This window comes from Lepidochelys kempii, chromosome 10 (assembly GCF_965140285.1).
Source record: "Lepidochelys kempii isolate rLepKem1 chromosome 10, rLepKem1.hap1, whole genome shotgun sequence".
NCBI lineage: Eukaryota > Metazoa > Chordata > Testudines > Cheloniidae > Lepidochelys > Lepidochelys kempii.
The window spans coordinates 51,853,373-51,868,719 of NC_136389.1; the positions used below are offsets into that span (position 1 = coordinate 51,853,373).

General features: G+C 39.7%; 1 protein-coding gene across 9 annotated transcripts in view; it reads left to right on the forward strand.

Annotated features, from left to right (window-relative positions):
* Nucleotides 1–15,347, forward strand: part of HERC1 (HECT and RLD domain containing E3 ubiquitin protein ligase family member 1) — a 217,521-nt gene that overhangs the window by 152,867 nt on the left and 49,307 nt on the right. For 7 of the 9 annotated variants that reach the window (XM_073303562.1, XM_073303565.1, XM_073303566.1 and 4 more), the window contains 8 exons: nt 3,226–3,426; nt 4,191–4,365; nt 5,150–5,420; nt 6,466–6,679; nt 9,311–9,570; nt 10,544–10,671; nt 13,003–13,130; nt 14,138–14,338. In XM_073303562.1, coding sequence (XP_073159663.1) covers nt 3,226–3,426; nt 4,191–4,365; nt 5,150–5,420; nt 6,466–6,679; nt 9,311–9,570; nt 10,544–10,671; nt 13,003–13,130; nt 14,138–14,338 — 1,578 coding nt within the window. The remainder of the gene's footprint in view (nt 1–3,225; nt 3,427–4,190; nt 4,366–5,149; nt 5,421–6,465; nt 6,680–9,310; nt 9,571–10,543; nt 10,672–13,002; nt 13,131–14,137; nt 14,339–15,347) is intronic. The other 2 variants (XM_073303563.1, XM_073303568.1) reach the window with 2 other exon arrangements.

Here is a 15,347-nt window from a genome sequence, read left to right on the forward strand (position 1 = left end):
TGGAATTCATTTGCAAATTGGATACAATTAACTTAGGCTTGACTAGAGACTGGGAGTGGCTAAGTCATTATGCAAGGTAACCTATTTCCCCTTGTTTTTTCTCCCCCCCCCCCCCCCCCCGATGTTCTTGTTAAACCCTGGATTTGTGCTGGAAATGGACCACCTTGATTATCATACACATTGTAAGGAGAGTGATCACTTTAGATAAGCTATTACCAGCAGGAGAGTGGGGTGCGGGGAGGTATTTTTTCATGCTTTGTGTGTATAAAAAGATCTTCTACACTTTCCACAGTATGCATCCCATGAAGTGAGCTGTAGCTCACGAAAGCTTATGCTCAAATAAATTGGTTAGTCTCTAAGGTGCCACAAGTCCTCCTTTTGTTTTTTCCAAGATTCTCGCTGTTGCAGCAGCACATCTTCGCAGGCAGGATGTGATCATCTTTCCCTACCTAGACAACTACCTCCTTAAAAGCACCAACACACCAGACAGCAGTCGACACCATTTGAACAACTGTAGTCCGGTTTACAGACCTAGGGTTTCAGATCAATCTTCAAAAATCCACTCTGACACCGACCGAACAGTTGGAGTTTAGAGGGGCACACCTCAACTGCCGCACAGTAATAGCATGCCTACCACAGCAACGCTTCCTGACCTTAACAAACCTAATTACAACTGTCAGACACAGCCCACAAATGTACGCCAGAACGTGCCTACAACTCCTTGGGCACATGGCTGCTACGACGTTTGTTGTGAAACATGCCAGGCTCCACATGAGATGCCCACGTGCCTGGCTCCGTACTGTATACATTCCACACAGACACTCCATCAACAGACATCTTACAATGCCCAGCAGAGTAAAGGTCTCGCTCCGATGGTGGACACAACATACAAATGTTTACTTGGGTGTCCCCTTCCAACAAAACCCCCCAACAATAACACTCACCACAGACACCTCTCTGGTGGGATGGGGAGCACACTTGGGAGACAGTACCATTCAAGGTCGCTGGTCTCCAGAGGAATCCAATCTCCACATAAATCTACTAGAGCTAAGAGTGGTCCAAAACACCTGCCAACACTTTCTCCCTCTGATCCGCGACAGGACTGTACAGATTCCTAGAGACAACTTGGCGACTGTTTTATGTAAATCGCCAAGGAGGGGCCTGATCTTACCCCCTCTGTGCAGAAGCAGTTTGCCACACGCACTGGTGCATCTCCAACAACATAGACCTCATAGCATCTTACCTGCCCGTACCCCAGAATGTAATATCAGACGACCTAAGCAGGACAAACCCACGAGTGGGAAATGGATCCCAGAATAATAACTATATTCAGACAATGGGGATTCCCCACAATAGATCTTTACAATCTTTGCCCGCAATATTGCTCACCAGCCGGATTGGGCCACAATTCTCTGGGAGACACCTTTCTTATGAAATGGGAGGCCCCACTAATGTATGCCTTTCCCCACGATCCCTCTATTGCACCATGTCCTCCAAAAGATCAAGCAAGACAGGTCCAGGATCATCCTTATTGCACCAACATGGCCCAGACCAACATGGTTTCTATACCTGAAACAGATGGCTAGAACCCCTCCCCTTGTGCCTCATCTGTTGACACAGGACGCAGGTCACCTTTGTCACCCCAACATCTTGGTACTCCATCTCAAGGCCATCTGTGCTCACCCACTGACTAAATGCTTTCTCAAGGCATCGTGAACACTTACTCCACATTACAGGACCCAATCCCCATGTGGGACCTCAATCTCGTTCTCCATGCCCTCATGGGCAAGCTCTTTGAACCACTAGTGACCTGCTCGCTGTTACATCTCTCCATGAAGGTCACCTTCCTCTTAGCCATCATGTCAGCAAGAAGTGTGGGAGAGCTGGGTGTCCTAATGGCACATCCACCTTATATCGTATTCCTCAAAGACCAAGTAATCTTGCAACCACATCCCAAGTTCATACCCAAGGTTGCTTCCCCCTTCCACCTCAACCAGCCCATTTACTTATCTGTATTTTTCCACAAACTGCATGCTGACAGCAGGGAGGCCCCCCTCCACACACTGGACGACTGCAGAGCGCAAGCTTCCTATATAGAAAAAACAAAAACATTTAAAAAATCATCCAGACTGTTCCTATCCACAACAGAACGTTCTCAGGGTCAAAGGATCTCCAAGCAGAGTCTATCGAAATGGATATCTACATGTATCCAATTATGTTACCAAAATTATAATATGCACGCTCCCTCTGGACTTCGCACACACTCCACTAGGGCACTATCCACATCTGTAGCATTTCTCAATGATGTACCCATCATGGACATTTGTAAAGCAGCTAGCTGGGCATCAGCCCATACCTTTTACCACACACTATGCATTAGAACAACAATCAGCTACAGATGTGCAGTTTGGACTATCAGTCCTCTCCTCTGCACATAAATCAACTCTGAAGCCCCGCCCCTCCATTGAGGGGCAGTCACCTAAAGTGGAGCACCTACAGCGACACTCCTCGAACACGAAGAGAAAGTTACTCACCTTGTGCAGTAACTGAGGTTCTTCAAGATGATTGTCCCTGTGGGTACTCCACCCACCCCGCCCGCCCACTTCAGAGTTTCACCTTGATCCTCTGGGGTAGAGAAGGAACAAGGGGACGGTTGGCTGCACACATGGGGTAACTGCTCGGAGCAGCACAGCCAACTACGGGATTGCTACTACAAATCTCTGCATAGAAGCATAGGGCTCCAAGACACCTAAAGTGGAGCACCCACAGGGACAACCATCTCGAAGAACCTCAGTTACTGCACAAGGTGAGTAACCTTCCCTTTGAGTTTCCTATTTATTTTCTTGAAAGGATATAAAGGATAACTAGTTAGTTTGATGCTGCAAGTAGTCACATAACATATGCCACTTGCTTTTGAGAAATGTTATCCATACAACTTCTTTATACAAGAAATACAGAAATTGTACAAATGTAGCAATTTTAGATTTTTTTTATTTCAGTTGTACTATATCGATACACGCTTCTAAAGATGAGGGTTGTTTTTAATAAAAATTAGGTTGCGGATTGCAATTCATATTTTTATGACACTAGGCCTAGGTTCTTAAATCCATTGAAATTATTTAAATGCACAAGCATGCTGTTACTTAAAATGCATCCCATTATTGCACAGTTGATAGCACTAGTTTAGATTTTGTGCCTAACCCTTGTTTATTTCTCCAATCTTAGAAGACTGGGATATGTTGGATGTTGATGAAGATGAAAAGCTGACAGGAGAAGAGGAATTTGAATTACTGGCTGGACCCCTGGGATTAAATGATCGCCGTATTGTACCTGAGGCAGTTCAGTTCCCTGACAGCGATCCACTGGGAGCATCAGTTGCAATGGTCACAGCCACCAATAGTATGGAGGAGACTTTGATGCAGATAGGTAAATTTGAGCAAAGGAGATGCATTATGTTCTGCTTTACCCTGTGATTTAAACCCCATGTGCTGCAGAGAGGAGGAGTGAGACACTGGAGAATCTATTAATTTGTTTTCTCATTTAGACAGAATGCTTTCTCATAATCAGGAGGGAGGCAACAGCACTTGGCAAACAAGTGTAATTTAAAGTACAGACATTTTGTTTTCTTTGGTGTGTGCTTATAGGGGCAGTTATGATATCATGGGTCAGTCAGTCTGCCCAGCCTCCCAACATCAGGAAATGCGGCAGACCTTAATTTTTCTTATTTTTTAGAGAAGCTGTGGTGATGGAGGGACAAGATACTTTATATTGACAAAAAACTAAAACCTGTGATTTTCGGTTAACACTAGGTCCCCAGTCCTGCAATGGGCTTCACTAGCATGGTCCCTGAACCCTTAGGGAAGTTACAGTAACTTAAATGGACTTCTCACAAGGGGCTGTGCTAGGAGATCAGATTGTAGTAGTTAGGTCTTTCTGTAGCCCAGTTTTGAAGGGGCTTTGTAATGCATTTTGGCTGTTGTCAAATTGTTCCCAATCTGCTGAAAATTAAAAAAGGCTAAATTGGGTGTAGAACTTTAGGAGTATACAAACAATACTTAGTTTTTATAAGGACTCACAAACTGAAATCTGCAAAATTTATATTAATTTGTATACAGTAGTTTTGTGTTTAATAGCACACTATAATTTTCCCTTTTTGTTTAACACTAATTCAAAACATGATTACGTTTAAGGCTGTCATGGCTCCATAGAAAAAAGTTCTTCTGGCAGGATAACCCTGGGGGAACAAGCTGCTGCTCTAGTAAATCCACATGACCGTGTTATGGCACTAAGAAGAGTGACAGCAGCAGCCCAAGTGCTTCTTGCAAGAACCATGGTTATGAGAGCACTCTCACTATTATCTGTCAGGTTTGTGACATTCTTTATTTCCTCTGGGTTTAATTATCAACTTGTATTTGCTAGGGATTCAGTTTTATTATCTGGTGGGGCCTGTGTTACTCATTTTAAATAATTTGGTGCTGTTTTTATGAGGAGGGCTTTCTTTTGAGTCCCATCCTCTTCACTTTCCTTCCCTAAAAGACACTTCTTCCTTTATATATCATGGTTAATGCCTAGAGGACCCAACTGAGATTAGTGCCCAATTGTGCTGCACATTGTAGAAACGCATAGTATAAAATGTTAGAATTTCTAAAGCTAAATCAGTAAAGGAAGGGTGGTCTTGTGGTTATGGCACTTGTTATGAAGTGAAGAGATCAGGTTTCAATACTTGCCTCTGTACAGGGGTCTTGTATGCCCTCACACCACAGCATGGGGGTATTTAGGATGCAGATGCAGATGTGAAGAAGTTACTTAGTTTTCACTATTGAGCATACTTATCTCTGTGGTTAACTGTAAGCATGAGTAGTCTCTTCTTCTGAAGTGGAACTGCACACATTCTTAAAGTTTAGCACATTGGTATTTGCAAGATCAGAACTCTTCCTCGGTTCCCCATCTGTAAACTGGGGGTAATACTTCCTTTCTTCTACCCTTTTCTAGGGAAATAATTTCCCACTAATCAAGCAAGCAGTATTCTATTTATTAATGACATTTAGTAATAGTTACATTGTATGCAAGATGAAATTTCCTATTATGTACCTAACATTAAAAAAAACAACACCCTAAACTAAAGCATTTTTTTTTTCATTTTTGACAGTGGGTCCAGCTGTAGTCTTGCGGCTGGTCTTGAGTCCTTGGGTTTAACAGATATCCGAACTTTGGTTCGATTAATGTGCCTGGCTGCAGCAGGGAGAGCAGGCCTCTCCACAAGTCCATCCACTATGTCCAGTTCTACAGAGCGTTCTAGAGGAGTACATAGTAAAACAAGCAAGCCTATATCTTGCTTGGCGTACCTGAGTACAGCTGTAGGCTGTTTGGCATCAAATACTCCTAGTGCTGCAAAACTGCTGGTACAGTTGTGTACGCAGGTAGGATTGTTATTTCTATACAAACATTTGCTTAAAACACTGGTATTTTACACTTGAAATTTTTGTATATGAGTCGAAGTGGTAAATCTTGTGAGAAATGATTTACATAAAGAAGGCACTAATATACCAAGGATATTGTATGCTCCACCATACCATGTGCAACTGGATGTGAAAATTATTTTGATTAGAAAGGACTGCTTGAAAAATGTAGCTGAAACTTGTTCATGTTTATCACCTTTCTTTTTTATAAAAGAATCAAGATGAAAGTAAAATGGAAGAGATTATTCCCTCTTTGGAGTTTTCCCTCATGCTTTAGCACAAGTTTATGTTTTATTGTTGGTAACTTCATGTATCTTTATTTGGGTGCTAGGAATGTATATCTGCCAAGGAAAACATGAATCTGTTGGGGTTCTTTTTAAATTGCTGCTGCTTAAACAGGTCACCCTAAAAGGGAACAATCTTTGGCTACACAAATTACCTACGTTTTATTGAGTCAACTATACCCAGCGCTGTACATTCAAGTTTGAAAAAAGTGGATATATGTAGCAAGGTGCCATGTATATCTATAACCTCGGTAGCACGCAAGCTCATTATTGATTTGCTTTTACTGACTGTGAAGTGTGTGTAAGTGAAGGACTTATAACTACCCTGAGATGGAGTAACTGATTTTATTACATATCTTGTTTTTGCTTCTCCCATCCACAACTTTCTAAACTTTCAAAATTCTCCAATAGATTAAATTACCTAGCTGACAGTGATGACAATAACAACACATTAAATTCTTTGTCCCTGAACCTGCAAGCAACAAACAACCTGTTTCACACTGGCACAGGAGTCCATTCAGTCCAATCAGCTTGTGGGATACAGGTCTTGAATTCTGTTTTGTATGTAATATTTGCATAATTAGAGGATGTTGGTTAGCCAATGATAATCTCTACAAATAAACTGAAGTTCTTGAAAAATCTATACATTTTAGATTTTATTTTTGTTTGACTAAAAACATTTGGATACATTTAATTTTTTCACTTGATTGCCTTTCTCTTAGAACTTGATTTCTGCTGCGACTGGTGTAAATTTGACTACAGTTGATGATCCAATTCAAAGAAAATTTTTGCCAAGCTTTCTGCGAGGAATTGCAGAAGAAAACAAGCTTGTAACATCACCCAACTTTGTGGTAACTCAGGCACTTGTAGCATTGTTGGCAGACAAAGGGGCTAAATTGAGGCCGAACTATGATAAAGCAGAAATTGAAAAGAAAGGTATTTTTTGTATTTAAAAAAAAAGTTTGTCAATATAATTCACAAAAATCTGCACTTTCTCATTTATATTCCCAGACAGATTTGTTAAACTGGAGTTAAGCTTGAGAGCACATAAGAGAAATATGTTTTGTTTTGTTTTTTTCAAAAACCCTGCAAGAGTTTTGTAATTGTCAATAAAAATCACCATTATAAACCCAGGAAATTCAGTCAGATTGGAACTTGAATTTACCTTAATTTTTAAAAAAAGATTAATTTAAAAAAAGAAAAGGAGTACTTGTGGCACCTTAGAGACTAACCAATTTATTTGAGCATAAGCTTATGCTCAAATAAATTGGTTAGTCTCTAAGGTGCCACAAGTACTCCTTTTCTTTTTGCGAATACAGACTAACACGGCTGCTACTCTGAAACCTGAGATTAATTTAAAAAATCCAGTTTCTGATGGAGCACCCTTTAAATGGTATGTCCTGAATTTTAAAATTATTTTAAGAGGTTTCTGCTCCCTGTTGATGTTTATAAGAGTAAAACTGTTTATATACAGGACACTGCGAAACTGCTTATACATAAATTGCTGTCAAATTCACAAAATAAATTAAAGATTAGATGTTTTTTCACTATTGATTTCAAAGAGTGTAATCTTAGGTGTTACTTAACTATAATAGATGCAAAATTTTCAGGCAGAAATGTGATTATCAAGTTGCTGGTTGTTCCTTGGAAAGAAACCCAAATATTTGAAAGTATGAAAATCCATAGTTTAGGCATTCAGTTCTAACTCTGCCCCTATAGTTAGGCAGTGAAGTGTGGGGGGGAGCCCTTTGGAGATTTTATTCATGTCAAAACTTCATGTCTGTAGGAACCACAGAAAGTAAAATGCTTCACTCTTAATCACAGTGATTGCTCCAGCTCTAGCCTTTTTTATGGACATACATAGTCCACAGTAAAAGATATACTTTACTAATTCCTGATGAGACAGATAGCATACTTAAAGCAATCATTACCCACTCTTCATTACTATTCCACATGCCACCAATCACAGAAGTGTCATTAGGCACAGAACTAAGGCTCTAACCCTCCTAAACATAGATGCATAAAATTATGGCACTTACATGAAAGAACAAAAGTTAATATGGTGGTTAGCATCGGGGGACATGCCACTGCTTCCAGGAGCCATGGTATACACGGAGTGTGGCAAGCCCCTGACCCTGCTCCCTGGCGGGAGCTCGAGGACAGGATTAAAATGTCTGAAGGGCTGGATGCGGCCCCTGGGTTTGGGGAAGCTTGAATATTGTGGAGATATTAGGGCAAACTTTAGTAGTCTTCTGGTTAGTTGATAGCTCATTCCTAGTTATAAGGGAGAATATTTAGAGAGGTCATTTGTTAGCATGTGAGCATTAGAGACTAAGTTGGATAAGTCTCATAACTGGAATATTGGCATAGATGGGGATGGCTTGATTAGGAAGGACAGGCAGAAGAAAAAGGGAGTAAAATATATACAAGAATATATACACTTGTTCTGAGGTCCAGAAGGAAGTGAGAGGCAGACCAGTTAAAAGCCTCTGGGTAAAGATAAAAGGGGGAAAACGGGTGATGTCATGGTAGGGGTCTAACTTTTCAACACCAAATCAGGAAGAGGAGGCGGATGAGGCACTTGTGGAAGAAATAACCGATATATCCAAAACACAAGACCTTATAGTAATGGGTGACTTTCATTACCCAAACATCTGTTGGAAATTATAAATTATAATCTTTAGCCTCATGGTTAGCATACTCACCCACCGTGTATAAGGCCACTGGTTCAAGTCCCCCTTGCCTGATGGAAGTGTTGCCAGCACCCAGTGCCGAGAGGCAAAACAACAGGAGGGGTTTGTTACCCGGTGTGCTTTACTTAATAATTATAACAGGGTGGAGAAGCAGAAAAGTTTATTTGAAGCTTTAAAAAAAAAAAAGGTACAGGGAGAATAGAATTGGGGGGAGGGATAGCTCAGTGGTTTGAGCATTGGCCTGCTAAACCCAGGGTTGTGAGTTCAATCCCTGAGGGGGCCATTTAGTGATCGGGGGCAAAAATTGGGGATTGGTCCTGCTTTGAGCAGGGGGTTGGACTAGATGACCTCCTGAGGTCCCTTCCAACCCTGATATTCTATGTTATTCTATGTTATACCTGAATAATCATCAGAGACATTTATTTACGAATTAGTTATAAAACCAATGGTGTATGGTTCATATTCTTATGGAGTCTCATTGACTGCCAGTGAGGCTCCACATGGGTGCAGACGTTTATGCTAATAGATCCCAATGCAGGACTGGGGCCTTAAAAAGCTTGGTGTTTTAGGATGAAATCCTGGCCCAATTATGTCAATTGGAGTTCCCCATTGACTCTAATGAGGACAGTATTTCGCCGTCAATCTAAAGGGCTTCTGAAGAGTTTTGTGGAAAAAAGATTAGAGGATGGCTGGTTTTCAGTCTGTATCAGAACAGTTTTTCCAAATTTAAGATGGCTCTGTGGTATTTTTAGTAAAGAAAAAAAACATCTTTTTGCAGAAATTTTGTTCTTTCTAGCAATTGTGTGTAATATTTTATTGGCTTGTTTAATACTATCAATATTCATTTGGGCATCATCTTATTGTTTTGTTTAAGCAGGTTTAATTGCCCATTTGTATGCCCATCCTCCCTGTGATCCTTCTGCTGTAGGCCCTCTGGAGCTGGCTAATGCATTAGCAGCTTGCTGCCTTTCCTCAAGGTTGTCTTCACAACATAGGCAGTGGGCTGCACAGCAGCTTGTGCGAACTCTTGCAGCACATGACCGAGACAACCAAATTAGTCCTCAGACCCTTGCTGATATGGGTGGAGATCTACGAAAATGCTCCTTCATAAAACTGGAGGCTCATCAGAACAGGGTAAGTATTGTTCCTCCCAAAATAGTTTTTTTTAATGTATAATTTATTCTTTTATTGACCTTTTACTTTAGAACACAGAAAAAATGCAAGTAATTACATAACCATATAAGCAAAGCAACAGACTGCTGGTATTTTATAGAAAAAGTATTTTCCCACAAAAGATAAATAAAATTTTGTAGTGATAAATACTGATTGGGACAACATCTTATGCCATAAAACATTTAACCTGTTGCTGCTGTGCAGCTTACTTTTATCAAAGATTTTGGCCTTCTGCTACTAATTTTGTTGTTGTAGCTACAAATCTTTTAAAATTAAGATTTAACATTGCTTAATCCCTCTTTTTACAAAAGAAATGAATGGGAGGAGGATCACAGTAAATTATATCCTCAAAAATGACAAATTAAATGAGCTAGGAGTGGGGTGGGGAATGAGGGTAACTACATTTCAAATTCCTTATTCTAGTGTCAGCTTCAATAATTAAGGCACTGATCTGGCAAAAATGGCGCTGCATGAGCAGCATCTTGTTGACATCACTATCTGTCAACATAGAGGCAGTTGCAGAAATGAGACCTTTTGCATCTGTCGGATTCATTAAACTGATTTAAAAAAATAAACACACAAAGTCAACTGAATTATTACAAGTCTTTTCTTATACATTTGTTTTAAAAGTACACATGTATTAATTTGTTTTGCCATAATAGATAATCTGTCTCGTTTACTATTCTGTTTGACAGTGGCCTATGGAAGATGATTCATGTGCAGTACCCCTAATAATGCTCCTAACTATGCAATACTGTACGATGAAAGGAAATTTCTTCTTGGGCACTGTTGGATTCTGTTTAGTATAATTGATTTAAATAATACAGCTAATGCTTTGTCCAAATCAGGCAAACTTAATGAGTTGCATGAGATGAATATGTCTACCCTTAAATTTTAAACTCTGGTTTTACACTTGTTAATTTAATTTCTGCAGGTGATGACATGTGTTTGGTGCAATAAAAAGGGACTTTTGGCAACTAGTGGGAATGATGGGACTATAAGAGTGTGGAATGTAACAAAGAAGCAATATTCATTGCAGCAAACATGTGTATTCAACAAATTGTAAGTTGTTTATTTATGGAAGTCAGTTATTAATTGATCCACAATGGCAATCATGTGGGGATTCCCATGGGCACAGGAAACTGCCTGAGCGTAGGATGCTCTTATTCTTCTTTGGGATTACTGTATTTAAAATAACAAAAATGATTAAAAGTAAATGATTTAAAACTGAAAAGAGAACCTAAAATTGAAGGTGGAGGTAGTAATCCAGATAAGGGGATTAAATTTTTTTTTCTTGACCTGAAAATGTTTATGTATTACTTTATAATAAATCTACCAAAGAACAAAGATTAACGAGCAAAATATAAGCTTAAAGAGGGACTGTCATACTGAGGGCAGCTTACAAATATATTGACTTAAATGTACTTTTGAATGAATTTAATTGTTTTCCTAACTGCTGTGTGACCTTGAGCAAGTCCCTGGACTTCTTAAATGCTTATTCTTCCTTATCTGTAAAGTTGGGGTGTATCAAATTATATTTGCCTGCTTCATAGGGATTTAAGAAGCCTAACGAAGGGCCTGATTCCCATTCACTCAGTGGGAGTCTTTCCTTTGATTTCAAAGTGCATTAGATATGGCCCAAAAATATGTTTATACTGTACTAAGTATTAAGGTAATTTTGGGGTTAATTGTGGGAATAGAATTCAGGACACATGGGCTTGCATTCCACTGCTTATTTCTCTAGGCCATTTGGCCTTGCGGGAAGTGGTACTCCCTTCTCCTTATGGCATTTACGTATTTTAGGTACCTGTATGTGCTGATTGCAAGTTTCTTGAAGTATGTATTTGTTTTGGGCTTTAGCAGACTTGCATTAGAGCTGTCTCCTGAGGAGTTTTTTACACACACACACGCTTTTGTGCAGTTCAGAAATTTCATCTCTCTCTAGCATGGACTTCTTAAGCTCTGTAAAAGATGGCTTGCAGAATTAAGAATTTTGCAGAGCTTATAATACACACACGAACTGTTTTTCAAAAACTAAATAATTCACCAAGCAACTCTCCAAAACTGGTAAATGAAACCAGTTCCAGACAAAGCCAATTAAAACAAACTGGATGTTTCTTGGCCAAGCTTTTTTGGCATTGTGATGAGCCAAAAAAAATGAAGTGTCTACAATTGCCAATTCCAGCCAAGGAGTGATTAATAGAAGTTAGTGGGGAGGGTCAATGATGGTTTAAGCCATCATTTCACTGTCTTATCTTGGTGTCGTTGTGCTACGGAGCTGTTCCTTCAGCATAAATTAGAACAGCCTGAGGAGTACTGCAATTTACACTGGCTGCCAGTGGCCCCAACAAGCTGATATGATATCTGACATGTGGGGATACCATGATTGCACGCCCTGCACTTGTCACAGAGAATTGGAGGTCATAAGAGCTGCTATACAGCTCTGCACTCTAAAGAATCCTGTTAAGCTAAGGTGATCATAGAATCATAGGACTAGAAGAGACCTTGAGAGTTAATCTAGTCCAGTCCCCTACACTCATGGCAGGACTAAGTATTATCTAGACCATCCCTGACAGGTGTTTGGAGATTTTTAAGAGCAGGTTAGACAATGATGGAGATTCCACAACCTCCCTGGGCAATTTATTCCATTGCTTAACTACCCTGACAGGAAGTTTTTCCTAATGTCCAACCTAAATTGCCATTGCTGCAATTTAAGCCCATTGCTTCTTGTCCTGTACTCATAGGTTGGTACAATTTTCCTTCCTTTTCCTTTTAAGAACCTTTTATGTACTTGAAAACTGTTACGTTTCCTCTGTCTTCTCTTCTCCATACTAAACAAACCCAATTTTTTCAATCTTCTCTCATAGGTCATGTTTTCTAGACCTTTAATCGGTGATCCTACTGTGGTTGGCTAAACTGGCTTTAAAATAGCTTTACTCTAGTTGAGCTGTGCGAAGCTGCCCCAGTGTGGGAGTAGAATTGGGGCCAAAAATCAAGAAGAGAGAGTACCTCTTCTGACTTTTTTGTTCTTAGACCTCTTAACTTCCCTGTTCGGTTTTCCTGAGACTTCCCAGAAAACTCTACTTTGGCATAAGATAAAGTTTGTGATGTTTCAGGCAGGCTGGTTTAGTTTGACAATGTCAGAGATAGTCAGAATTAGGACTATTATAGAAAGCTAGCTGCAACATTTAACTACAGAGAGAGTCTCTCTAATAACTTTACCAGGGGATGATGTGGAATAAAAAATTGAGGGGAAAAAATGCTTGGTTCTATATCTGCAATAACAACAAGGGAAGTACAGAAAATGACTCAGATCTTTAATAGATTAAACTTTTTCTCATTTTCTCCAGTTAGAAATGCCTACTTTAAGTGCACTGTTTTATTCTTTTGTAGAGAAGGTGATTCAGAAGAAAGTCTGGGGTCACCCAGTGACCTTAGCTTGTCTCTCATCTGCTGGAGCATCAGTGGCAAGTATCTGGCTGGAGCTTTGGAAAAAACGGTGAACATATGGCAAGTCAATGGTATGATGCACATGGGTTTTTTGTTTTTTTTTAATAGTTTAACCTGTGTCTATGACAGCTATTTAAAAACTCCTGAGAAATGGCACTTTTGTATTGGTAGGTGTTTTTGCAGATTTAATTGTCAGTTAATATGCCTACTGTCCTTCATTAGGTGCTCTGAACCCAGCTAGTTCACTAGCACCTTAGTGCCTTTCTTTCAACATTTGTTACAATATAGGCATTGGAAACTCAGTAGTTAACATGAATCCTTCTAGCCTATCATTGAACCAGAAAAGAGTCATTGAAATTTGTGCTGGGCTTTAGACTTGCTTACTACAATAACAATCATTGCCTATAAATATTATTCTTTTTATAGGGTATAAAATATATTTGACATTTAAACTAGCTATCTCTAAAAGTTCGTATAAATAGTTCTTTAGAAAGCAGTTCAAAAAGGTTCCAACATTTTCCTTCCATAGGTGCACCAGAATGCTCAAAATGGTACGTTCGAGACTAACTCTGAAAGGAGAAGAGCATTAATCCTTTAGACAGCTGTAGGATCTCTATCTAACTTCTTACGTTTGCAAAAATCACTAGTTACAGTTTTTGACAGTCTTGGATGTTTCCATAGAGAACTGTTCCTATGTGCTTGACACACGCTTGGTTCAGTGTATTGTTTCATTTATATGGTTACTGGCACTTCATCATTGTCTGAATGCTGCAGTCTTTCATAAAATTTCACTTCCTTCTTCTGTGAATTACTTTTTCTGGAGTAATTTGTTTGAAGATTAGTTCTATATGTGATGCTGTTAGAGACATTATATTGATTTATTTTTCATGGCAAGTTAGTAACCAGTTACTTTGTAATCACATACCATATGTCAGCTTAAAGGATTTTAAGGATCATCAGTAGTATATGTCCAAGTTGTATACATAGTTTTTCAACGTTGTCCTCTGAAAGGTACTCTTTGGTCTTTTAATGTGAAGTAAAATGAAGTATTATAGTAACAGATTTTTGTGGGTTTTAGGAGGAAAAGGATTATTAGACCTTCAGCCGCACTGGGTATCTGCTCTAGCTTGGCCAGAAGAAGGGCCAACTGCAACATGGACAGGAGACGCCCCAGAAGTATTATTAGTAGGTCGTATGGATGGATCTCTTGGTCTTATTGAAGTTGTAGATGTTTCAACCATGCATCGATTAGAACTGGAGCATTGCTATAGAAAGGATGGTAGGTGACCGTACTGATATTTCAAAAGAAAACTTGTAAGTTACATACTTAGAATTTTTTGCCATCTGTATCGAAAATGCAGTCTACTTCAGTTTTATGAAGAACTGTCCACACAGATTCCAGTTCTAGTACACCTATGCCCCATAAACACAAGATCAGATTCTTTTTGGCCAACAGTGTCTGTTAGAGCTGTGTCTGCACCCTGGATTCTCTTGCCTCATCCCCAGCTCCCCACCCCAAAGGCATAAAAAGTGTAGCAGGCTCAGCTTTTCCTCGGTTTCTTCTTATTGTCCGCGGCATCAAGTTGGTACCCCTTTAGTGTCCACTTTGGTCAGGCAATACCAACCAAAGATTTTCTAAATGGGTATCTAATTATATTAAATACAGCACCCATAGAGATTAGAGCCCATTCCACCAGGTCTCAGAATGGTGTATGCTATACTATCTTGTGTATGATGTTGGACAGTACTTCATAATGCACTACCTTACCATGAGGAAAGAGACTTCTTCCTGACCTCAGCTGGTGACCAGTTAATGCCCTAAAGCATGGTGCTTGATGTTACTGATGTACATGGAGCAGGGATTCCTGATTTCTGTTCCGAACTCTGACACTGACTCTGTGTGATGTCTGGCAAGTCACTTAACCTCTGCATGCCTCAGTTTATCTCTGTTAAATGGGGATTTTAATACACATCACACAGGAAATTGTGTGGCTTAATCAATTAACATATAAAGTGCTAGAATATCCTTCCATATAGGGTGCAGCATTAAAGTCCAAAATCTAACGTTGCCCAGCATCCCTGTCAGAAATGTGCAGGGCAACTACATGGGGATTAGTCCACCTTTCATCCAGCATTATTCATTAGTTGAGGCCTCAAGATCTGATGCCCTCTTGGGCAGTGATATTCTGCAGTCATTATTTAAATAGGACTCCTAACATCCACCTTCTGATGTGGTCAGAGCTTGCAAGTCATTAGAAGTGAAATCCATGTGGACAATCATTCAGAGA